We start from the raw sequence: 22,691 nt of genomic DNA, 5'->3' as shown, positions 1-22,691 counted from the left end.
CATTTGGATATCTCCGTTGGCTTGCATCACTGTTGTAGGCCATTTCGTCGGACGGAGTGAGCCGAGTAGAAGTCTGGACTGCCTGTCAATACGGCGAATAACATGCCATTGGCCAGGGAGTCATCCGGGCAAGCAGGCCAGATCTTCTAGAGCGCGCACAGACCCCACTCAGTGCAGCAAGCACAGGCGCATGCCACACGCGCCAAGCCCCGCAGGATTATGTAAGTCAAACGTCGGAAGTCGCGATTCCTGCTGGCCGAGGAAAAGCCTGCCCCCCCCCCACAATCCATCTATTCGGTCGTCCAGGGAGGGCAGGTGTTATGTTATCAGAGCCGCTTAGGTGTCCGCGCTGTTGAGGGGAGAGGGCCTTCCTGGCAGTTGGCCGTTGGCGGGGGGCGATGACCAATTGTGAACAAACACTTCTCGGTGAGGCACCTCTGTGCTGGGCGGTTGCTAGGCGGTCACCTTACAAACCAGCCATGCGGGAAGAATGTGCCCTGTGGGCATCCGTTTCCCCATATCCTTTTTTTTCTTTTCTTTCTTTTTCATTTTTCCTTTCTCTTTTCTTCTAGGTATTCCGCCAGGATGCGGATAACCTCCCCGCATGGATCCCTCAGGCGCCCTGCTCTCGTCGGCCATTTCGAAAAGTCCGTCGGCTCGCCTTTTGCAGTGTGTTTCCCCGTTATTGGCGAATGGGAGTGACGGATTGGTGTCTTGTGGAGAATGGCTTGGATGAGGTAATTAATCCTGATTCAGAAGGGTCTGGGTCACATTGCTGACAAACAGGGTTTGATGACTATGCCGGCGATAACGACTATGGCTCGAGAAATCTAAACTAATACATTGGAGTATCATGCCGACTGTTCACAATACATGCATGGTTCCGTTGCCAGAACCACCGAAGCAGTGTGTCAGATAGGGTCCAGTGTTGGCGCTGTATGGATACCGCGGCAGAGGTGCGTGCGTGTCTGGACACTCTGTATGCCCAACCTCTATGTCTTCTTTTTTCGCCTCCCACCGGTAGGTAGGTGACCAAGCTTTGCACTCCGGAATGACGTCCCGAACTCTGTAAAGCACATTCGAACATGGCATGCTGCGGCATTACCTAGGTACGCAGAGAGGGACTGTAGGGAAGGATTGCAGAATTGGTGCCTTGGACCAGATTGCAATGCTCAGGTTCGGTGTCGAAAGGTAGACGAGCTGAGCTAAGATGGAAAGGCTGTTCTTGCTCTGTTCGTCCACGTCTGCCCCTATCACTCGATTGAATGCTGCCTGGCCTATCCTATTTCACCAGCTTGTCTGTCTCGCGGCGCAAGGCGCCCCCAACGGACGGGTTGAGGCAGGAGAGGGGGACGAGACCCAGGTAAGGAAGCCAGGCTATCCGTGTACAGGAAAGGTACCTCTCAAGATCAGAAAGGTACACACCGAAAGTACCTTCCTCGGGCGAGCAAGAAACAACAAGCTGTCTGCCTGCCTGGGGCCTCGCCTGCCTCGCCTGCCACGCCTGCCACGCCTGCCTCTCCGCCTTACCGAGATTCCTCCTCGACGCGTACATGGCCAACCCTTTCCTTCCTTCTCTCCAAACCAGCCAGCCAATCGACCAACCAGTCGATCCTTCACTCCCAGCCACGCACTTCTCCTTTTCCCCCCTACTTCTCTCGCGAGAAGAAGCCTTTCGATCCATCCCATCGTAAATATTGGGTCATAACTGCTGGCAACCAAAACAGGACGACACGACACACTAAGCGCGTCAAAATTGGCTCTTGAGCTCTTCCACACCTTTCCAATCACCGAAACCATAGCTCCTTCCTTCCGCACCTGGCCATACCTGGGAGTCAACCGAGGGACGGGCCACCAGACCACCATACTCTCATACTGCATGCTTTCTGTCTGCTGCGCCGAATCACCACAAAAAGTGGTCCAAGCTACGCGACCTGACCCTCTCTCTCTGCCCTGCCTTACGTTACCTCGCCAATTTTCTCTCTCTCCCTCTCACACACACCTTGGCCCTTCCTTACCTCTCCGTAACAGGCCCGGTACCTACGGATACCTTGCCCAACACCTTACGTTACCACGTACGGATTTACCCACACTCTTGTCAGGTTTCCCCTCCTCTACGACGCGCTAGGGTCCCGGTCGATTACATAATCCTTCTTTGAGCTGCCGCATCGGTCCCCCGTCTCATCCAGTCGCTCGTCCGGGCCCTCTTTATAAGTCGTGGCCGGGTGCCTGTAGTCATCAATTCTCCCGTCCACTTCATGCTGAGTCAGAACCGGAGCTTGAAGATGCAGAGCGCTTCGCCCTCGCCTTCTGCGAATACCACCACTAACACAGGTGAGTAGTTGCTGGTCTTTCTTGTTTCTGCTTTCTCTGATTTCCGAATCCCATCCCAATATCCTATCCTGTTTCTTCACACCATCCTGCAGCTCCCACCCGACCACCGAGACCTCTGCTCCTCCCCGTCGATCCCGTATCATCCTCCTCTGCCATCACCCTCTTCCTTCCTTTCCCTCTCGCTCACTCACACTCACTCTCACTCTCACACACGCCTCTACCTCAATTCGTCTTCCAGTGCCGGCAGCTCGTCTAGCTTTCCGCCTTGTCTCATCTTTACACTACTGCTCGTACATTGTACCTTGCCCGGGTCGAGTGTACTTTGTGTGAGACGAACCCTTCTTCACTTTAAACTACGTTACAATCTGCAATACCTGCTACATCCCAGGAGAGATCGCGCTCCCTCACCACCATTGATATGTAATCATCCCCCCTTTTCCCCATCAGCTCCCCTTCCACCAGCCGACTCCCCAAAGTCCCTTAGCAGCTGTCTGAGCTGCGCCTTTCCTCTCTTTGTCTCCGCGACAAGTCGCTTGAAGCAAAGGCGAAGCGGAATATTGCGGAGATTCGGCCACTCAGGCGGCTAACACTCACGCCTCTCTCGCCCTCTCACGGCGCATCTTCCACACTTGGCCGGACCCTTGCTGCTACAGGGACTCCAGAACTCCCCGGGACCTACATCAAGCTGTAATCTCCCGCGCTATATCATGCCAAAACAGCCCCGAATTTCACTGGTCCTTGAAACCATCTGTTTTTTGACAAGTCCTGGTTGCGCACCAAACTTAGACATTCCTTGCTGACATGATATATGATCTCCACAGACGCCCACCTGCACGCGCAGCTTGAGCTACTAAGCAAGCACACCACGCCCAACCCGTCAGACGACGCGACAGCCCAATCCCGCGGAGCTCGTCCCCAAGCTCTTAACCCACCGAGCGCGTCGCCTGCTCATGGCTATAGTGACGGTTCGACCTCGCCACCTACTGACGTCTTGCCGCCGATAGTCAACAATCACACCGACTCCGAAGCGCATATCCATCCTGATCTCCGAGCTCGAGCTACCCACGCGCCAGCCGTCAACATGATGCCCGCTGGCGTGCCTCCGCAACCCCAGCAACAGCAACAGCAACAGCAACAGCAGCCGATTGTACCGCCTGCAGTGACTGCCGGCCCCTCCACGGCGCCTCCTCCCCACTCCCCCCCGTCAAGCATGGCGTTGGACGAGACCGCAGAGGGGCGCAAAGCTAAGCGCGAGTTGTCGCAATCGAAGCGCGCCGCTCAGAACCGAGCTGCACAGGTACGATATTCATAATATATAATGGGTGCGTTGGGTCAATGGCGCGTGATTACACCGCGCATGCTGCAGAAGTTTGTTGCGGCGCTCGCTCCACTACGGGGCTCGTCAGCCTGTCTGACCGACCACTCACTGCTGCCAAACCTGTTGCATACAGCGCACCCATCCAAACTCTCTTTATAACTTGATGATGGGCTTGGGCTGACTTGCTGTATCATAGAGAGCTTTCCGCCAACGCAAGGAGGGATACATAAAAAAACTCGAGCAACAAGTAAGGGATTACATGGAAATGGAGCAGCAGTACAAGGCGATGCAGTCAGAGAACTACGCATTGCGCGAGTACGTGATCCACCTTCAGTCGCGCTTGCTTGACGTTCAGGGCGAAGTCCCTCAGCCTCCACCCAACGTCAACCTCCAACACCCGTCCATGCCGGCTCCTGCGGTTCCCACGAGTGGCCCGGAAATCCCTCCCAGTAATGCAGGCGCTGGCCCTCTTGAAGCTGTCGCGCAGGCGGTGGCCGGTCTGCAGGCCCAGGAACAGCTTGCAGAGAGGCAGCAGTTTACAAACAAGGCCTTCCAGCCTGAGCAGATGAAGGAGGAAACGCGACGGGAGGGTGATGAGATTGACCCCCAGCTGCCGGACAGCCTCCCGGCTCCGACCGCTTCTATGTGAGCGCGCCTGAGAAATAACAGCGCGTCGAAAAGAGACCCGACTTACTCACAGCAAGCGGACCGCGACAATGAAGCCGCTGCGACATTTAAGCAACAGAATTTTGATGTCACTCGTTCACCCCCCTTTCGTGGGTTGTTTTGTTGGGCCTCGGGCTTGAGTTCTTCATCAAAAGGGAGGGAGAGAGGGTGGTTTGGTGGTTGTTGCGACGTTGACACGGGACGGAACGTGTGAAAGGAGGAAAATCGAGGACTTGATGGAAACCAACCGCCCGGCGGCGTTGTTGTCTTGCGCAATGTTCATATGGGTCCTTCTCCAGGTGATGACCATGCGGCAGCGGCAGAGCTACTCCGCTGGCCGCTCATTAACAGCATCGGAGACCTTGGCTCGACCCAGTTCCCATCGCAGATAGTCTTTGCTGAATCACGTTGCATTGCCACTACTTGACGTCTGCCGTCACGCGACGACGCGTCCTTGCCCTTGAGCCCAGGGCATCCGGGTTACATGAGTGACGGACAGACTCACACATAAGGACGAAGGCAACGAGGCTTGCTTTTCATTTGATTTATATGATGAGACTGATTAAAAAAGCGCCCCCCCCCTTTCCTATTCGATTAATCATACATACGACATGTTGCCTAGGTCGTGCTCCTGTGGAGGGCAAGATTAGCGTTTCATGAACGGAGGAACAAGAATAGACGCGAGATGAGGATAAGAACGTGATAGGGGGGTAAAGGGGTGACGAAGACTTGCTTACCTTGATGTACTCGGATCCCTTCTCCTGGTACTCCTCCCGCGTGATGGTGGCGGCCTTCCACGCGGACGAGCCCGCCCAGCCGGCGGCGCCCCTCCACGCGTCGAGCAGGGCGTCCTGGGCGCGGCGGATGGCGAGCGGCGAGTCGGCGGGGAGCAGCGGCCTGAGGCCCTGGCGGAGGCGCTCGTCGAAGCCGCGGAAGAGGGTGTTGCCGCCAGTGAGGAATATGTCCTTGAGGAAGTCGTCGCGGTCGGGGACGCCGCCGAGGCGCTGATTGAGTATGTCCCCGATGATCTCGACGAGGCCCCCCTGGTCGACCCCGGCGACGGACGGCTGGAACACGACCTCGGGAACGCGGATGCGCTCGACGTTGAGGTGGATCTGGTTGAGCTCGGCTTGGGAGCCGGCGTCGAACGGCCGCGGGCCGCGCGCGAAGGCGTGCAGCATCGACTTGGACCAGTCCGTCTGCGCCTCGTGTGTGTCCTCGTACGTGAACTCCGGGTCGTAACGGAGCAGGTCCTCCTCGTAAGTCTTGAGGTTCGCCTCGAGGTTCTCCTCCTCCTGCTCGTCGTCGCTGTTGTCGCCGACCGTGATCTGGCGGTACACACCCCAGTCGTCGTCGTTGGCGCCGAAGGTGTCGTCGTCACCACCGCGCCGGCGCTTCTTGGTCGGATTGTCCGAGGCGAGGTTCGCGATGCTCTTCATGCGGATCTGCGACGCGAGCGACTTGCGGTTGCCGAGGTCCTGCTTGAGGCGCTCGCGCTCCTTCATCTTTTGCAGCGTGACGGCGCGCGCCTGACGTCTCTCCTCAAGCCAGCCCTCGAGGTCGTTCTCCCGGCGCTCCTCATCCAGCCGCTTCTCCTCTTCGATGCGGGCCTTCTCAGCCTCCTTCTCAGCCTTGGCGCGCGCGCGCGCATCGTGATTGGACTTCATGAGTTTCTGTTGGCGTTTTGCCTTGATACCAGCCTCGTCGAGCTCCTCATCCGGCACGTCCAAGAGGTCAAACACCGGCTCCTGCTGCTCCTCGGCGGGGTCGCCGCCGACATCCTTGGTCCGTGCCTTCTTTACCGCCTTCTCCAAGGTCGCGATGGCTCTTTCCAGCGCTGCTTCGTCTTTGAGATCATTGCTGTCCAAAAGCCGCCTGACCTCCTTCTTGTTGGTCTGCTGCTCCAGCTTCGCTTGGAGCTTCTTTAGTGATTCGAGCTCGTTCTCCTTGCGCATGAGCTTCTCCAGACGCATCTTTGCCGCTTGCTCCTGCAGGCGCCTACCGCTCTCCTTTTTTCGCTCGGCGATACGTGCCAGCTCCTCCTCGGTTTTCTGCACAATAACTTCTTCCGTGAAGGGGTACTGAATGACGATGTCCCGATCTTCGAGTCCGGTCCAGTCTAAATAGCTCCGCAGTTCGTTGTCGTAGTCTGTCGAGACGTATGCGTGGTCGCGAAGCATATGCTCAGCCTGCGATACGTTGAGCTTCCCCGTGAAGGCGGGGTATTTCAGCCGGATCAGCTTCAGAAGATACTCTGCTGCATGCCATCCTCCCCAGTTGAGCCTCGTGGCTTGGTTCAGCACCGCCTTGTGGTTGTAAACGGGTATTATATGCGTGGAAGTGTAGGATGACGACACCACTATGCCCGTCTTTCCCTTGTTGTGTGCGTAAGAGAAGAGCGAATCGATACCGTACGCCAGTGATGGAGCACCGTAACACTCAAATATGATTTCCGTCATTGCTGCGTGGACGTCAGTCAGACAGTTCTTAAGGCTCCTTCCTACGAGGTCGGCTTACATTTCCGGGAGTAGGGCAGGTTAGCCACGGCCTCTGTCATGACGATGGGTAAGTCTATGGACGCATCGTCGCCGTTCATGCCGAGCTTGAGAAATATGTAATCGAGAACATGTTCCATGACATCCCAGTTGCTGACTATGCCCGTCCCTTGCTCGTGCGCATATCGAATGTGGCTCCTCGCCGTCGTGTCGGCGTAGCAATCGCTGCCGGCGAAAGAGTACGTCTTCCCGGCTTTTCGGTCGCGGTACTTGGACATGATCGGGGGGATGATCAACCGTGGATTTTCCTCAAACGACCATCCGGCGCGGACGGCCGAAGAGCCTGGCGATGACGGTTAGCAAGGGAAGAGCTCGTACCAGCCTGTAGCCGTTTGGGAAGCTTACCGTTGTCGATGACGATAGCCGCACCCCCAGACGACTGCGCCATTGCCTTCTCCCGTCCATCGTGCAGCACCGGAATTGGCTTCTCGAACTTGGCTTCCTTCACCGGGAAGATTTTCGCTGGTGGATATGTTCTCTCCGGGGGCGCGGGTAGAGGCGGAATCTCGCCCGTTGCTGAGGGCGCCATCGCGACGACTGTTCGTGGTCAAGTCTTAGGGTGTCGCGGTGCGACAGACCATACTCAGGTGACGGAAAGCAATTGTTTGGATCGAAGTCGATCGTGCCTAGTCGCCTTCCTCGGAAAAAGCCAACAAAAAGCGTTTGCGTCACGTGCGGCAGGTTCAATGCGTCTATTCGATTATGGTTGTTGAAGCTGTAATGTGCCCGTCCTGCGAGGCTGAGAGGCTGCGAATTTCAGTGGACCCCTAGCCGCTGCAGAGAGTCACAGGGCGGCTTTGCGATCTTAGTGCGACCCCCCTACAGTGTGTGCCAGTTGGTTCCCCGGATCGCATCTCAGGCTCGCAGATTCTCTCAAAACGCGGGTCATTAGATAAAGTGCAAGATACGATGGTTATGATGAATCTTGTATGTTAAATCAATCAGTCAAGCGACGGTTTACGGGTTTCCAGCTGTGAGAACAGTGGTGGCTTCTTCTGCTCAGGGTATTTGCTCTATGGCTTCTGGGCTGTAAACCAGGCCCGAATCGGGTTCATCAATCTTGTCTCATTCCTCATCCATATCCCAAACTCTCTCAAAATCTCAAGTGATTTTATGAAGGAGGCTTCAGGTTATCGGTTGCTGGCATGGAATTAGTATCGGATCAAACCCATCATAGCGGCGGACCTACCCTCCAGATGGAACAAAACGTTGGATTGGTAGTTCTTGAACATCTGTGCGACAAGCTCGACGTTCATGTTCTGGATGTTGATTTCCTGGGCGCACCATCAACCACTGCCCTAGTCAGTTATCAAGTAAAGAAACGTACCTGAAGCGCTCTGTTCATGACTACGACAGCCTCGTTGAGTTTCTCCTAATTGCCGTGTGAGTCGCGTTGATCTATGGTCGCCTGACGCTGAGAGCCTTACCACATTGGTGATGATGCGAGAGAGCAGCAAGTTCTGCTGGTGTTCATGAGGACTCTCCTATTGATAAATCAGAACATTTGGTTCACCAGGTACGACGGGTTGCTGCTATACCATTTGTCTGGGCTCGTTGTGCCTGTGTTTGTGATGTGTTTGTTTACTCACAGTAATGCCCCACGGAAGCCAGTTGCATTAACCTCGGGGGTCCTCACACCGAGCTCACCGAGATGCTTATTAAGGCGGTCAGCCGCGGCAAAATAAGCTCCCCTGCCATCGCTTCAACATGGTGTTCGGGTGCGACCACCCGCCCTCCTCCAATTCGACCGGCAACGACCCCGAGATCCTGTCCGAGAACCTAGCCACCCACGATAATTCGAACACGAAATCATGGCTGCCCCGAAAGAAGCAACGGAGGCACAGATTGCCCACCAAGCGCTCCTAGACGAGCTCGACATCCACTCCATCCACAAGAGCTTCCGTAACCCGTCCTGGCGCCCCAACCAGCGCCGTAACAAGAACATCAAGACCATCCTCGGCGATGCTTCGCGTCGCGAGGCCTCAGCCATGGCGACCCCCCAGCAAGAGGAAGCCAGCGCCGCGGCCACGCCTGCCGCAGACAAGCAAGGAGGCGGCGAAGACGGCCTCTCGACGAGCGGTACCTCGACGCCCGCGAATCCAACCGGCAACGGCCACGACAACCCCAATCTCGCCCAAGCCTCACGCAGCCTCTCGAAGCTGGTCCTCGAGAAGAGTCTGCGGCCCAACGGTGGCGGCAGTGGTGCCCCAGGACCGAACGTGACGTACACCAACATCGAGTCGGCGCCGTCGCTGGCGCACACGAAGCGGTACTGCGACATCACGGGCCTACCAGCGCCGTACGTCGATCCTAAGACGCGGCTGCGTTATCACGACAAGGAGGTGTTCGGGCTGATCCGGTCCCTGCCGCAGGGCGCGGCCGAGCAGTACCTCGAGGCGCGCGGGGCGCATACCGTCCTCAAATAGAGTGGTTCACAGCCGTGCCGCATTACTGGTATGGGTGGTTGGTGGATGGCACCTACGACGAGTGCTGCAGACCTGCGGCTGTTATGGTTCAGGCGTTTTAGGGATCGCATCTTTGCTATTACCAAGATATGGAGTCACGGCGGGAAAGGGACAAGCATGCGTCTAGGAATGAATGCCTTTTGAGTTGAAATTCATATAAACTAGCTACGGGCTGGGAATGGAAATCATACACATGTGCGACCAACAAAGTCAAATCTCAACTATACAGCCCGGTGCCTTTCGGCATAGGGTGCTAGATGACACTCCGGCTTAATCGTGATCAGCTGGTTGTTCTCCGCCTGTGAATCGACAGATTACCGAGAACGTATGGGGAGACGATACTCAGTTGCCATAGCCTTTGAGGGCTGCGGCTGCCGCGGCAGAACTGCAAGAGCAGTTTGTGTTGTCGCCTATCGTGTGTTTATGGACCAGACACTTGTTGAGCCAAGTGGCAGTGCGGTAGCAGCACATATTGGTGTCTGCCAGCGCCAGTGTTGCTGCTTTGAATGTCGCCCACACATTGGAAAGTAGAAACAACGAGTCCTTGAAGTCCCGTCTCAAATGAGACATAGCGGCAGTAAGGAGGATGACATCAGGGATTCTTCAGGGCAGAAGAAAAATGTGTCGCCCTTGACGCCTTGTCAACACACCAAACAAGACGCAACGTTGAGATGGTGCTCTTGCAAAACCCGAAATCTTGCAAGCTATCCCATCTTCATGTAGGCGTTGTCGAACGCTCCATCGCCAATTGTAAATATGAATATGATGAGGACGGGGGAGAGGGGACGAGTTACGAATTTTCCAATCGACGCGTGCTAAATCTGCCTTTGCGAAGTCCCCACCAATCTGCCCTAATTGGCTAATGTCCGGGCTGTTCGTTAGGTACTTCCTTTTTTTTTCTTCTTTTTTTCTTTTACCGCACCCGCGCGACCAAGAAATCTGACGCGGCGCGGCAGAAGCAACAGCTGTAGGTAGCACTACAGCAACATTGGCAGCAAAGACCCCTGCTCGCGTGCCAGAATCCGATGTCGCCTAACCCCCTGGTGATCTGTTCTTTGTTTAACCAAAAAATCACACGCTTGCTCGTCCAAGAAACTGATGCCGACCGACCTAGCAATTCCGCATATCTCGTTTTACTCCTACTTAATTTGCAATCCTCCGTAACTCGTCCAAAGCGAACACGATTAGAGAGACATACCCCTTGACGTCCCGAACCGAAAGCCTCCTCGCTGTTCCTTATCCCTAATCCAAATCCATCCAAGATGGCGTCAATGTGGATGTCCGACACCCAAAGTATGTCTTTGCGCCGCTGAGCTTTACGACGACAACATCCGGCCTCTCCCAAAGCTCTGCTTCTCTTAATGGACCACAACTAACCGGTCTTGCAGAAATCGGAGTGATTTTTTGCTCCGGAGGTATGTTTGCGCCGTCCCCAAGCTCTAGCGCATAGAAGAGCAAAAGGACGAGACGAGAGTCTACCGGAGCTGACGTCGGCCTCTGCGCTTGACCAGGCGGTTTCTTCCTCATCGGCGGAGTGATGCTGTTCTTCGACCGCGCCATGTAAGCCGCTCCTCCATTCCCGATTCCTCTTGCGACGGCGCAACTGACCGGTCTCCCTAGGCTCGCCATGGGAAATGTACGACCACCCCCCTCGCCTCCCTGAAACGATGAGCATACAACATCCATCCGTCCTAGTGTAAATCACCAAAAGGCTGACTCTCGTCTGCGCGATGGCTAGATCCTCTTCCTTATCGGTCTGACGATTATTATCGGACCCCAGAAGACGCTGCTCTTCTTCGCGCGGAAACAAAAGGCAAAGGGCACGGCAGCCTTCTTCGCGGGGCTCGCCCTGATTCTGCTGCGGTGGCCCCTGATCGGCTTCTGTGTCGAGCTCTACGGCATCATGATCCTGTTCGGAGACTTCCTCGGCACTATCGCCGCGTTCGCGCGCAACATCCCAGTCATAGGGCCCTACATCGGGGCCGCGGTCGACCGGTCCGGTGTTGGACGGCGAAACGCCGAACTGCCCGTGTAAAGCTCACGGGCGGTGCCTGGCCGGAGTTGGAGCTGCGGTGTAACAATAGTTTTGGGCACTCGGTGGCAGGCTCTCGGGGTAGCGTGTAGACAAGCTGTATGTATACCACAAACGGCGCAGCTTGAGTCGAGGGGTTTGGCAGGATGTGTACTGTATTGGATTGTGCGCTCAACAACGTTAGACGGGCGGCCTCAGCCGAAGCATGAGGTCGGACCACAAATAATGACTGAACGAAAGACTCTGGGACATGCTTGTTCTGAAGCGGCACTCGGACATGAGAACGCACGCGTACTATGCAAAGTCTATATCTTTCGGACGCGGCCGCGGCCAAGCAAAGAGTCGGCCATTGGTAACTATTGCTATTCTAGTGTTCTTCGATTCGTATGTCAAATCCTCGTTTGTGGAGGTGTGTGTGGGAGCGAGATGCCCAGCCTGCCTCGCACACAGTAACAAATCTCCAGGGATGCCTCGAAATATAAACCTTCCGCCTCCCTTTGCGCCAATCCACTCCAAGCAGGTCGCCTAGTAGCCCACGCCGATGAGGTAGTCTGCCAGCTTCTGTACCGCCTGTGTAGCGTTGCCAGCCTGCTGGGCCTCGCCGTGGTGGCCGAGGAGAACGGCCTGGGCAGATTTGGCAACGGCGATGCCCTCCTTGCCCTGTACAGCTCGATTAGCCTTGTATGCGCTATACGGTATGAATTCAGCATCAACCAACCTTGCGCGCGTAGATGGATCCATCTTCGGCACGGGCCATGACGTATCTTTCGCCGCCAATGAAGAGACCATCGGCAAAGGCCTTGTCTGTGACGGTCTTGTCGCCCTTGACAATGTCTGCAACAACCTTCATCTCGGTAGCGGAGAGCTGCGATGCGCGAAGCAAACAGTCAGCAGGGCCAACATGTAAGGGCGACGGCAGAGAGTAGGGTCTGGGTGATGAGGCTCAACGTACGGTGAAGCCAGTGGTGGACGCCCACGTGCTGTCGCCAGCAATGCTGATGATGGCGGCCTTGTCAACATGGCCAGTGCCAACCAAGCTACAATTCCCACATCAGCTTTCTGCCCGTGTACAATCAATCCATCGAGTTCTGCCCGAGACGGGTACGCCGGAGAAGGAGCTGGTGCGAGTCTACCTTTGGTCAACGTAAGCTGTGATGAGACGGTTAGCTCTCTGCTTCCTGGAAGGTGGGGGTTTTTCTCAGGATGGCCTCTCCTGGAGGGGGGGAGCTGCCACCGCCGCATCGGCCACTGTCGGAAGGGGTGCTACATACCTTGCCACGACATTATGAGGTAAGTAGAGGAATAAGAGACTAATGCTCGCTAGTGCAAATCAAAGAGAAAGAGACAAGAAGCTTCTGCGTGTCGAAGGGGTGTGTAAAAGCTCAAGCTTTGACGCGGTGTGGGATATGGGGGGGGGAGAGAGGTATAGTCGGTTTGTGACTGTTGATGTTTCTTGTTACTCTTCCTGCCTGATGTGCCCCTCCCAAGAAGATGCATCAATTTTTAGGTCTGGCGGGCCGGGCGGGGTATCGCGCTACCTGTCAAGAGGTCATTGCTGGTGCCAAAGTAGCGGTGCGGGGTACTTTCTTCACTGCTCCTTGCGACTAGGCCAGTACCTGTGTTTCTCGTTGCTTCCACTCTCGGCATATCTGCTTTGTCCTGAGAATCCACGGGTGTCATGCAGCAAGATCTGCCTATTAAAACGCCGTTGGGTGATGCGAATAGGTATCTCACCATTTTTTGTTTTTAAACTTCTTTCTTTCGTCATCGCAAGCTCAGCCGCGCTCCCGACAAACCGCCACGATGTCACTTTTCTCAATCAATCCACTCAAAGAGTTATTACCACCGTTCTCCATGATCAGCCGGGTCTTCCCCATCACCGCCTTTCGAGACAGTACCTTGCCGTCCGACTAATGCTTGTATAACTAAACTAGCGTCTGTCAGCAAGAGCATCGTCCAACTTGGGAACGCTGCCCCGCCAAAAGCCCACGAGTGGATCACGTGATGGCGGGGTGACCGTGCAAAAAGTCATTGGAACACAGTATCGGTACATCGCTGTCGGTCGCTTCAGCCACAACGGCCCCCATTCGTCGGAGCAACTGTGCCAAGCCTGCCTGCCAGACCCTCGAGCCCTGCATCCTAGCTTGCTCACCGATGCTGCTGCTTATGCAGCCTGCCAGAGGCAACATCAAAAATATAGGTACGGCCACCAACGATGAGGGGGCCGTTCGTCAAGACGGCTTCGGACTTCTCATTGAGGTCTTACCATCTATCTCCATGCAAATTTGGTTTCGTTCTGTCATCCTTCCAACCTACTGCGTCGTGGAACTGATTCATTCTCGCCACTAAGGTCTTTACTCTGTAGTAGATCTGTCAAAGGCTAAGACCTCCCTATATCAAGTGACTGCTGGCCGTCATGCACTTTCGATCGACTGTGCAGGCATAGACCATCTGAACGAGTCGTTCTCACACACGCCTCTCACGGGATGCTACACTGTCCATCGATCGTCGTCTGGGACACCTAGGACTTTACAGCCGATCACTGGTGTCTCAACTTTACTCCATCGCCCTGATCTCTCGTCATCTCAATAGCAGCGTCTTGTTAACACAGCAGATCTTCATCTCTTGGCAGACAGATCACTCGGTTCATTGAAGAGGGGGAACGCTCGCGACAGCAGGCCTGAGAGGTGCTGGGGGGAAAGGAAGTGCAAACCAAACAGCACTGGTCTTTTGCCATTGTTTTCGGTCGCCGCACGCCTAGCGCAGCCTAATTTTGTGCCTAGGCAGTCGCTAAATCGACTTTCAATCACCCAGTCCAGGTCGTGCGAACTGCTCCTGCAAGTGAGCGACTTGAAGACTGGCTACACGAGCATCGCATCTGCACATTCAGGGCCAAAGCAAAAAGGATCCGAGTGGTCACTTCAGACGAAGGACTTCGGACGTGGATTGCTATTCATTCAACCCGGTTTGCCGTTCGGGAAAAAAAAAAAAGGCATTGTGCTCACCTCCTGGCGCTCGGGGATGCTGCAGCTAAAATCAAGGGCCTATTTGGCTACAGCGTCTTCAGGGGCAATAGTTGGTGTTTTCTAAGAAGCCATCCCAACGGCAAACAAGGCTCAGTCCCTTGTCGCCAATTGCAGGTAAGGCCGGGCTCACCGTTGATTCGGGTTTTGCTGGCAGATTTGCAATCTTGAGACGATCATTCAGTTGTCGCTTCCTGGTCGAGACAGTTGAAACCCCTTCGCTGAGCAGCCTCGCCGCAACTCCAATTCCCTCCTTCTGGCCACTATCCTACGTCTCGGCCCGTTCAGCCTTGCAGTGCAGGACTCCTTGATACACGGCGATCCGTTGATGTCATCTGGGTCCAGAATATCATCTGATAATATGTCTATCTCATGGATCGAGAGACACCGATTCGCTTGTTAGCGCTAGGCCCGAGCATTGCCCCCAGAAGCGAATAGCCTAAAAACAACAACGAAGTCCCCAGTATTCGGCGACGCCTAAGCATGGCTATTCGTGTTCCAGGGGGCACTGTTTCAATACTACACCATATTATTGATGCGCCGGCCAGCACGCCAACTCGAGCAGCAGGTCGCATACGATGGCACCAGGTGCGTGTCGAGTTGCAGGCGGCGCACATGTTGTTCGCAGTGTGATTGCATAGTCGTATACAGGGACACAACGGGTTATTATGCTCGTCGCACGACACCAAGATAGACACCTGCAAGGCAACGGGTCCAACAAGCGGTGGGAACCGCGCCAGGAAAATTACAGCGACCAGTGCTTGGCGGGACGCGAGCAGGCAGAGCTTGTGTGGGAAGGTTATTTCCTTGATTGCGTAGTGGTTGGTCGGTCGGATGCGGTGTAAGCGACATCGTCTCTGATCCTTTCATTTAACACCGGCCGGCCCGTTTGATGTCAGTGGGGGATCGAGAAATGCCCGAGCAGGGCGTTGTTGGCCAGCCAGAGGATCCGCGACTGCAACGTCGTGTCACTCTTATTCGCCGGCTGCATCGACTGGGAGATTGAACTCCAAATGAAGCAATACTTCATCCCGCCGGCCATTGGGCAGGACCTAGCAGCAACAGAGCGGGCTTTCAAGGCCGATTCGGACGCCAGTCAACACAGGTACTCCTACGACGTGAAGTAACAGCTCAGACTGCACCAAAGCTGCGGCACTTTTCCCCAGAGTTGCGGACCGATTTCCACAAAGGGTGAGGCTTCATCAGCGTCGGGGGCAACGGTGGCAACGGGGGCGCGCATCCACGGCGAAAGGACCTGCGAATACCATACGGTAGGGGCGATCCTGAGGGCGCTGGGGTATGCCAACCTTCCATGGATATCCCGCACACCAGGCACGGATGCAACCCTCCATCCTCTTCGTTGTATCCTTCTCGAATGCTTCCCCTTTGACCTCTCTGGCTATTACTCCGATCCTCCAACGGCAAGGTACAGAGAGACACGATGGGATGGGCTCATCTTACCCAGGGGCCAGGGGTGAAGGTCTCGCCAATTTGACTCCAGACCGCTCCTGAGGAGCTCCGGGATGGATATTGCTGGGGACCCGGCTGCGGCATTGGCGATGGAGTCATTCATATCAGGCTGGCCTCGACTCGCTTACAGGCACTACGGATACTCATCAGTAGGCTTGACTTGCCGCCCCCTCCCCTTCCTTCCTTCCTTCCTCCTCAGTCAGCCAAGGAGTTCACACCGCACGGCAGTGTCCGAACCGAATTGAGACCAACCAGAGTTTCTGGGCTTCTCGTCTTTCCACGAATCCATGCAGCTGACGACTCCGTTAATCATGCTTCGTCGCGTCCTTCCCTACAGTTCTCACTAGTCTGACACACGAAACCGTAAGACCTCCACTCAAATGCAGAGGATACGTGACTTGTTGTTCACAAACAACCAGGACCCTTGATCCACAGACCACCCCATGTACAGGATGTCGAGGTTCACCATCCTTGCGTTGATCAGCCCCTCCCCTAAAATATCCGTCCTATCAACCTCAAACAAGCGACAAAGCTGCGAGTCGCTGGGGGTGCCTCTGGGCGGGAAAATGAAGGCTTCTGGGCTCTGAGTCGGCCCTGCAGAGGCGAAATCAGAGGAAATGATGTCGAACAAAGTCAGATTACACCCCCGGCCGAATTCACTCCTCCTCTTTGCATACGGGCTCGGGGGAGTCTCTCTCTTTCATCGGGTCTTTGGTCTCTTTTCGTTCCATCTAGTCTACCAACAGTCTCTTCCTTCTCATACACACACTCACACACGCTCACTCATACACTCCTGCCACCACGTTCAGGTGGTTGATAACCTTCTCGCCTCGATTGTTCGATACCTAATAATTGATGTACTCGTCGTGCAAAGGTTTCTCGTCATCCCTTATTTTCGGCCCCGATCGCCCCGCTCCAAGTGGACAACCGACCCAGTTCTTGCTCTAAGCCCTGTCAACCAGGATCGGGCAGGCATTAGCGCTGTACGGTTCTCCTCTGTACCATTGAAGGATCATGTCCAAATTGGTCAACCGTTCCAGATCTATGAAGAGCATGAGGATTGGAGAAGGGGCCCCTGGGGTCGCGCCGCGCACGCACGGCCCAGAGTCTTTCGTCCTGAGGTCGCCGGGTCTTGTGTCGAGTTTCCAACAGACCAAGAAAGACTCTGGGGTTTCTCAAAACGAGGTCTTGCCCTTCTTTGCAGTGGACGCCGCTGCCGTCGTTCAGACTCGTCACACATACAGCCATCGACCTCTGCCCACACCTCCTCGTTCCAAAGCATCATCGACCATGGCTGAGCGGCCTAGGACTAGCGGCGGCCCTTCGCCTCATAACTACAGCGCTGCAAGTTTCAAGAATTTTGATAAACGTGTCTCCAAGGATGACATGTACATCAGGCCTCACTCTTCGGCTCGAGGAGGGTATAAGTCTTATCACATCCCGATACGGGACAACCCAGCGTCCCCGATAGAGAGTCCCGGTGACTTCTCGTACGACTACTCGCCAGCGCGCACGTTCACGGTCAGGACACAGACGCCGGACTCGATGGATAGCAACATGGGCACGATCGCAATAGGCATGGCGATAGGTAGTCCGACACACCCGCCACCTCAGTTTTCGGCCTCGAGCGAGTTCGCGGCCTCGAGCGAGTTCCTGACAACATCGGTTTCCGCAACGAGAAGCGATTGGCAGCCACAGTCATCCGGCATGAGCACGAGCATGGTCATGGCCTCGCCAGAACCGCCGCAGGAGACATCAGAACCCGCACCGGCACCGAAGCAGAAGTCAGGAAGGTGGAAGCTGTTCGGGCGTTCCAAGAGCAAGAGACTGGCATCATCCCCCGTCACCATCTCCCAACCCATGAACCTTCAGCAACCATCAGCCAGCAGAACAGACTTTGAGAAGTTCCCGACGACTAACCCGGCCAGTGATTTGGGAAGGCGGAACACGGAGAGGAAGCCGGCCGAAAGCAAACCGCCAATGCTGCGCTCACAAACAGCCGGTCCGACAGCCCCGCCAAGTCCGAAAGACGCAAAGGCTCCCAAACTTTTGAGCAGGATGGCGTCGACACGGTCAGCACGGAGTGTCAAGAAGTCGGATATCTCGGGACCCGTGCATGTGTCGATGGCAGTGCCGGTGATGCCGCCGAAGCCTTCGGCATCACCGAAGCCTCCGGGTGGCTTCTTGGACGTTGAGATCCCCAGCATCAAAATGGAGCGTTACAGCGTCATGTTCGGCAACGTTTTGGGGCAGCCGCGAGAAGTGCAAGCTTCGACGTCGGGACAGCAAGCACTACACTCGTCGTCATCTCTTCTGGAGAGGCGGCAAGCCACGCTGGACAGACTGAAGACAATCAGCGACCAGATTGCCAACGGAGAGAGGAATAGGGGTCGGGCAAAGGGTCGCAGAGCAACATCACCACAGCCGCCCGAATCACCGGCGTTCTCGCTTTCGCTGTTCCCGGCCACTCCCTCAGAGTCGGCGAATAGGCCTCCGCAATCTCCCCGTTACCGCTCGAACACCTCGCCTGCCTATATCTCCTCGACGCAACGGGCCAAAGTCGAACTCGCAAAGACGCATCCCGAATCCACGAGAAGGAAGACGCCGTCACCCGAGACGAGCGGTAACCGGCCCCGCCGGCCGCGGGAGCCTGCTGCGCATGAGGTCGTTACCGGCCCCAAGCAGGGATCCTTTGCCAACAATGACGAACCCGAAGAGATCCACCTGACGGAACAGCTGAAGCCGACCATCTACGAGCCTCCATGGCAGATGGTTGCCCCGGCCGCATCGACCGCTCCCTCGAGCGCCGCGCCCAGCGCGAAGGACCGTTCCCCCACGCCCGTGTCGCCCGTCCAGACGCACGTGACGAAGCCGTCTTTCGACGGTTCGGAGCCCGACGACGCCCTCCGCGCCGCCGTAGAGATCTCCATCGCGAGGCAGATCAGCATCTCCAGGCAGCAGCGCCAGATGCTCCGGCCCATGAAGCCCAACGCCGTCCGCATCGGTGGCGCCAACAGCCCCCGGACCAAGAGCCCTGTGCCGCCCATCGCCGTTGGCAAGAACGAGCGGCTGTCGTCGACGAAGAGTTCCACGCCAACGCTCATCTGCCCTGGGGAGACCTTTGAGCAGCAGATTGCGCAGAACCGCAAGAGCGAGCGCATCATTGTCGAGGACGAGTAGCTCACGACGACATCACCGGACCCTCCGACGGAACCTTTTTCTTTTGGACGTGTTTCTTTACATTTAGCTTTGTCCACTGGTTCGATGGCGGCCTGGCCTCGTCCATAATTTTGCCTTGGCCACTCTTTGTTTTCTTTGACTACATTCTCGGCAACCAGCCCCTCTTGTCCCCTTGTAACGCATTCCCAGACTTTTTATCCTATTATTCTGGAAGACCACGATTTGACGACTATGATTGGAGCGGACGACGGCATGCTCTGGGGAGTACTAGCATATGTGTATGATTCAATGTTGGAATCCATGTTTTTATTATTTCGAGGACGGAGGCATCAACTATCTGCGTGCGAGCGAGGTTGTCCAGTCGGTTCTGGGAGCATCAGACAGGAAGAAAAGCAAGAAAGAAAGGAAAAGTAGCCCTCCCTTTTTGCGAGCGAAACGACGGGGGGCTTGTACCTTGCCGGGGGGATCCGTGTTGGGGGAAGGCCAGTCCTTTATTCGTCTCATTTGTTGTCTATAGCATGGCCCCTAGAGGGCTCGAGTTTGCTGCATCGATACCACCTGTTGGAGAGGGGAAAACGGGGAGAAGGAGACGCGGCGCGTTAATGGACAGATTGGGGGAGGGTCGTAACAAAACGATTCACCCTGTCCTTCCTTCTCCTGCGTTTGTGTTTTATTATTATTTTGATTTGGTTTGACTTGTGTGATCTAACTAATGCATGGTCAACTCACTGGGGGCAGCGTGAAAAGAAGAAGAGAAAAGGGGAGCCCTTGGGAGGACCATGCTTCCTTTCGGATAATCTTAAAGCTTAAAGCGCACATCTTACACATCTGCTGAGCAATCTAGTCTTGGATATCCTGCCGTGCCCGCTCGTCGAGTGAAAAAAAAATTGGATCGTGTAAGCCAGATGGGATCATCGCATAAGACGGGCCTCACTCAGCGTCCGGACAATCGTTGCGAAGGGAGGCTTGGGAGCCGGGTGCGCACGCCGCGTAGGCTCCGCGCGGCTTGCGGACTCTTGACGAGGCCACGTCTGCCTGCCTGCCCCTCCCGGACGTTTGCATTTCCCGCATGGCTGCAGGTCTAACAACAGAGAACAGCGGTTGATCGTGTGACGTTCCCGGTCTGGACGCTAGAGTAGATGAGGCGATGGTGCAGCACCCAATCACATTTGTCTTTTCCGCACTGGAACTGACATTGAGCAGTACCGGGCGACATCGCCAGTAGTGATTGGAGAGGGTTGTAGTCCCGGACGAAGGAGTGCGGGTAGTACTGCCTCCGTCGAGGCTGAGTCTTGGAAGTTGCAGGGTTGTCAGTCAATTGCCGTGCAATGTCTCACGCTCAAGATGCCGGTAGCCCGTGTCTCAAATCGGAACAGTCTCTGCGAGGTTCACTATGGAAGAGTTGGATTAATCCTGAACCATCGTCTCCGTCACTACCCGAAACCATGGCTGCACGTTCGGGGCGGAATATATAAGCGCACCCCTCCTCCTCCATGAAAAAAGATCTTCCTGCAAAAGAGAAAACAAATACCGTTCTTGCTTGCGGAAAAAACAAAAAACAAAGGCCTAGCGAGCGTGACCAGAGCGAGCGTTTATACTGAAACGGGTCCAAAGGGTCCAAAGGGTCCAACGCCTTATACGAAATGACCAAGTAAGGACATGAAGGTATTTGAGAGTCGGCTAGATTTACATGACGATGCAGCATGAGTTTTGCTTCTTTGCCTGTTCTGTGAGGGGGGATCAGCTTCTGGGCGATAAGAGATGGGGCTTTTGGGAAACGACTTACGATAGAACATCTTGCTCTGGGAGCTCAGGCCATCACTCTTGGCCACCAGGTCGTCAATCTTCTCGCCGCGCTCCAAGACGCTCTGGATAGTCTTGTGCAGCACGATCTTGGTCTCGTCGAGCTCCTTCTGGATCTTGAGGATGGAATCCGCTTGTTGAGGGTCTTGGTACTTGGTGAGGTACTCCTTAAGCTCGGGCAGGGCGAGCTTAGGCTCGCCCGTTGCCCACGTGGAGCGGGGGTGCTTGGTGAGGAACTCGTCGACACTTGGGGGTTGGGTCAGTACATTATTCTACTCGGTCGGAAAGGAGGTTTGGCGATTGGCCAGCGCTTGGACGTACATCTTGGAGAGCAGCTGGTGAGCAACTAGACTCGGGTATTGGTGGTCGGAAATGATGCTGCGAGGCAACTGTATAAGCACCAACTTTTGCAAAGAGGGAGGCCCATCGACTTACACGCCACAGATACCCTCGCTTCTCCCTACGCAGTGGAAGGTGTTGTCGCCCTCCTCGATATCTTGCCTCTGGCCAGGGCGTGTCGACTCTGCGACCTTTTTAGAAAACAGAGTCATGAACTCGGCGTAGCTTCCTGTACCACCGTCAGTTCCAGTTCGGTTGTGTAGTGCGTGTAGGCCCCGAGGGCGCCCCGCTCGAATGAAAGAAAAGACGCCTTTCTTGCGCGTCATGATGAACTGACCCCTAGTGAATCTCGAGTATGCCGACAGCTCCATCTCGCTGCACAGCTCGACGGCGGGCTTGCTGTCATTGCGAAGGATCTATGCGACGCGCGAAAACGTCAGCAACTCGTGCGGATCGAAGCGCCGCAGCAACACGCGTTCTTGTTTGCAAGCCCTCTGCTAGCCATATTGCGACGAAATGGGGAAGAAGGACGTACACCGATGTAGTGCAACTTCATTGTCTTGACCAAGTATGAACGTTAGTCGTCGTGGCCGTTTGTTCGCTATCAAAGCGGTCTGGGCGGGGGAGATCCGGCTGCGACTTACGGCGGATTTTTAGAGGAAGGCACGAGGGGTAGTGAGTGGCGTCCTCGATCGCAGGTTGTCGTCGTGTTTCGTAGAAAATGGAGCTGTTGGGGTTCGGAGGCAGTCCTGTTATATCGTGGGCGGGGTGGGCAGGTCGTGGTGTTTTGTAGGAATTGAGATGAGAAACGGATAAAGGGGACGTTCAAGTTGGAGGACGATGGAGAACGTCTCTGCGACGTCAAAGTGCCATTAGTACACTGGCCCTAGGTGCGGCGATACATCACATGCACCAGCCACCCACTAGGAGGCCTGGTTCGGCGACCACCCATCCAGGCTGCAGAATACAGGTACCGACCTAGGTAGGTAATAACTAAGAGTACGGATACCTACTTAGGTAATCCAAGTACCTCAAGGCATTGAGGTACCTACCTCTTTGCCGTCTGGGCACGACATCACCCCGCAAAATAGCTTTACTATGTGGTCAGGTGTGTTATCGGGCGGGCCGGGTGCACCTAGGTGATCCTTCTTTACCTGTTGGAAGGGAGAATCAAGCATTGGGGCAATCCGTTTGGGTCTGTCTCCGTGGCGGTCAGACCCGTGCAGTGTACCCATATCCGTAAAAAAGCGGAGGAATGATAACGGACCCCCGCCAAAGACGGACGTCATTGGGTGCGGGTGCAACGAAACTCCCACAATAGCGCTGATGACAGGGGAATGGCAGCTGCAGGAACACCGCGCACTGTATGTACACCACTAACCTACAGTAGGCACATTCCGTTTTCACCCCACCAACAGCCGCCAGCCGTGGCGAGTCGGCTCGGTGAATGACTCTTCCAAGGCGCTAGTGAGCTTGATATTTCAACGTCACTGACGGGTTTATATA

At 55.5% G+C, this 22,691-nt stretch overlaps 9 protein-coding genes across 9 annotated transcripts; 5 read left to right on the top strand and 4 right to left on the bottom strand.

The window, feature by feature from the left end:
- Positions 1 to 3,415: 3,415 nt before the first annotated feature.
- Positions 3,416 to 4,301, top strand: GLRG_02817 (bZIP transcription factor; the record flags this gene model as incomplete). Its single annotated transcript, XM_008093502.1, has 2 exons — positions 3,416 to 3,631; positions 3,849 to 4,301. 2 exons carry the CDS (start codon positions 3,416 to 3,418, stop codon positions 4,299 to 4,301), a joined length of 669 nt encoding a protein of 222 aa, XP_008091693.1.
- Positions 4,302 to 4,916: 615 nt separating this feature from the next.
- Positions 4,917 to 7,402, bottom strand: GLRG_02816 (actin; the record flags this gene model as incomplete). Its single annotated transcript, XM_008093501.1, has 4 exons — positions 4,917 to 4,949; positions 5,056 to 6,779; positions 6,836 to 7,156; positions 7,219 to 7,402. 4 exons carry the CDS (start codon positions 7,400 to 7,402, stop codon positions 4,917 to 4,919), a joined length of 2,262 nt encoding a protein of 753 aa, XP_008091692.1.
- A 582-nt stretch (positions 7,403 to 7,984) lies between these two features.
- Positions 7,985 to 8,357, bottom strand: GLRG_02815 (DASH complex subunit Dad4; the record flags this gene model as incomplete). Its single annotated transcript, XM_008093500.1, has 4 exons — positions 7,985 to 8,013; positions 8,063 to 8,147; positions 8,201 to 8,245; positions 8,301 to 8,357. Coding segments are annotated over 4 exons (216 nt in total), but the record flags the coding sequence as incomplete, so codon positions are not given.
- A 327-nt stretch (positions 8,358 to 8,684) lies between these two features.
- Positions 8,685 to 9,299, top strand: GLRG_02814 (uncharacterized protein; the record flags this gene model as incomplete). The annotated part of the gene is made up of 1 exon (XM_008093499.1): positions 8,685 to 9,299. The coding sequence occupies one exon, from the start codon at positions 8,685 to 8,687 to the stop codon at positions 9,297 to 9,299; it is 615 nt and encodes a 204-aa protein (XP_008091690.1).
- Positions 9,300 to 10,600: 1,301 nt separating this feature from the next.
- GLRG_02813 (Got1-like family protein) lies at positions 10,601 to 11,373 on the top strand (the record flags this gene model as incomplete). The annotated part of the gene is made up of 5 exons (XM_008093498.1): positions 10,601 to 10,631; positions 10,727 to 10,753; positions 10,850 to 10,898; positions 10,959 to 10,974; positions 11,077 to 11,373. 5 exons carry the CDS (start codon positions 10,601 to 10,603, stop codon positions 11,371 to 11,373), a joined length of 420 nt encoding a protein of 139 aa, XP_008091689.1.
- Positions 11,374 to 11,895: 522 nt separating this feature from the next.
- GLRG_02812 (profilin) lies at positions 11,896 to 12,654 on the bottom strand (the record flags this gene model as incomplete). The annotated part of the gene is made up of 5 exons (XM_008093497.1): positions 11,896 to 12,030; positions 12,089 to 12,235; positions 12,323 to 12,407; positions 12,504 to 12,519; positions 12,642 to 12,654. 5 exons carry the CDS (start codon positions 12,652 to 12,654, stop codon positions 11,896 to 11,898), a joined length of 396 nt encoding a protein of 131 aa, XP_008091688.1.
- Positions 12,655 to 14,928: 2,274 nt separating this feature from the next.
- On the top strand, positions 14,929 to 15,520 carry GLRG_02811 (uncharacterized protein; the record flags this gene model as incomplete). Its single annotated transcript, XM_008093496.1, has 3 exons — positions 14,929 to 14,981; positions 15,088 to 15,214; positions 15,293 to 15,520. 3 exons carry the CDS (start codon positions 14,929 to 14,931, stop codon positions 15,518 to 15,520), a joined length of 408 nt encoding a protein of 135 aa, XP_008091687.1.
- A 1,357-nt stretch (positions 15,521 to 16,877) lies between these two features.
- On the top strand, positions 16,878 to 19,043 carry GLRG_02810 (uncharacterized protein; the record flags this gene model as incomplete). The annotated part of the gene is made up of 1 exon (XM_008093495.1): positions 16,878 to 19,043. The coding sequence occupies one exon, from the start codon at positions 16,878 to 16,880 to the stop codon at positions 19,041 to 19,043; it is 2,166 nt and encodes a 721-aa protein (XP_008091686.1).
- A 1,686-nt stretch (positions 19,044 to 20,729) lies between these two features.
- GLRG_02809 (synaptobrevin) lies at positions 20,730 to 21,741 on the bottom strand (the record flags this gene model as incomplete). The annotated part of the gene is made up of 6 exons (XM_008093494.1): positions 20,730 to 20,770; positions 20,830 to 21,092; positions 21,168 to 21,224; positions 21,282 to 21,414; positions 21,523 to 21,601; positions 21,721 to 21,741. 6 exons carry the CDS (start codon positions 21,739 to 21,741, stop codon positions 20,730 to 20,732), a joined length of 594 nt encoding a protein of 197 aa, XP_008091685.1.
- Between the last annotated feature and the right edge of the window lie 950 nt (positions 21,742 to 22,691).

This window comes from Colletotrichum graminicola, assembly GCF_000149035.1.
Source record: "Colletotrichum graminicola M1.001 genomic scaffold supercont1.8, whole genome shotgun sequence".
Classification (NCBI taxonomy): domain Eukaryota; kingdom Fungi; phylum Ascomycota; class Sordariomycetes; order Glomerellales; family Glomerellaceae; genus Colletotrichum; species Colletotrichum graminicola.
Note: the sequence above shows the minus strand (reverse complement) of the source record. Positions and strands in the feature narration are given on the sequence as shown.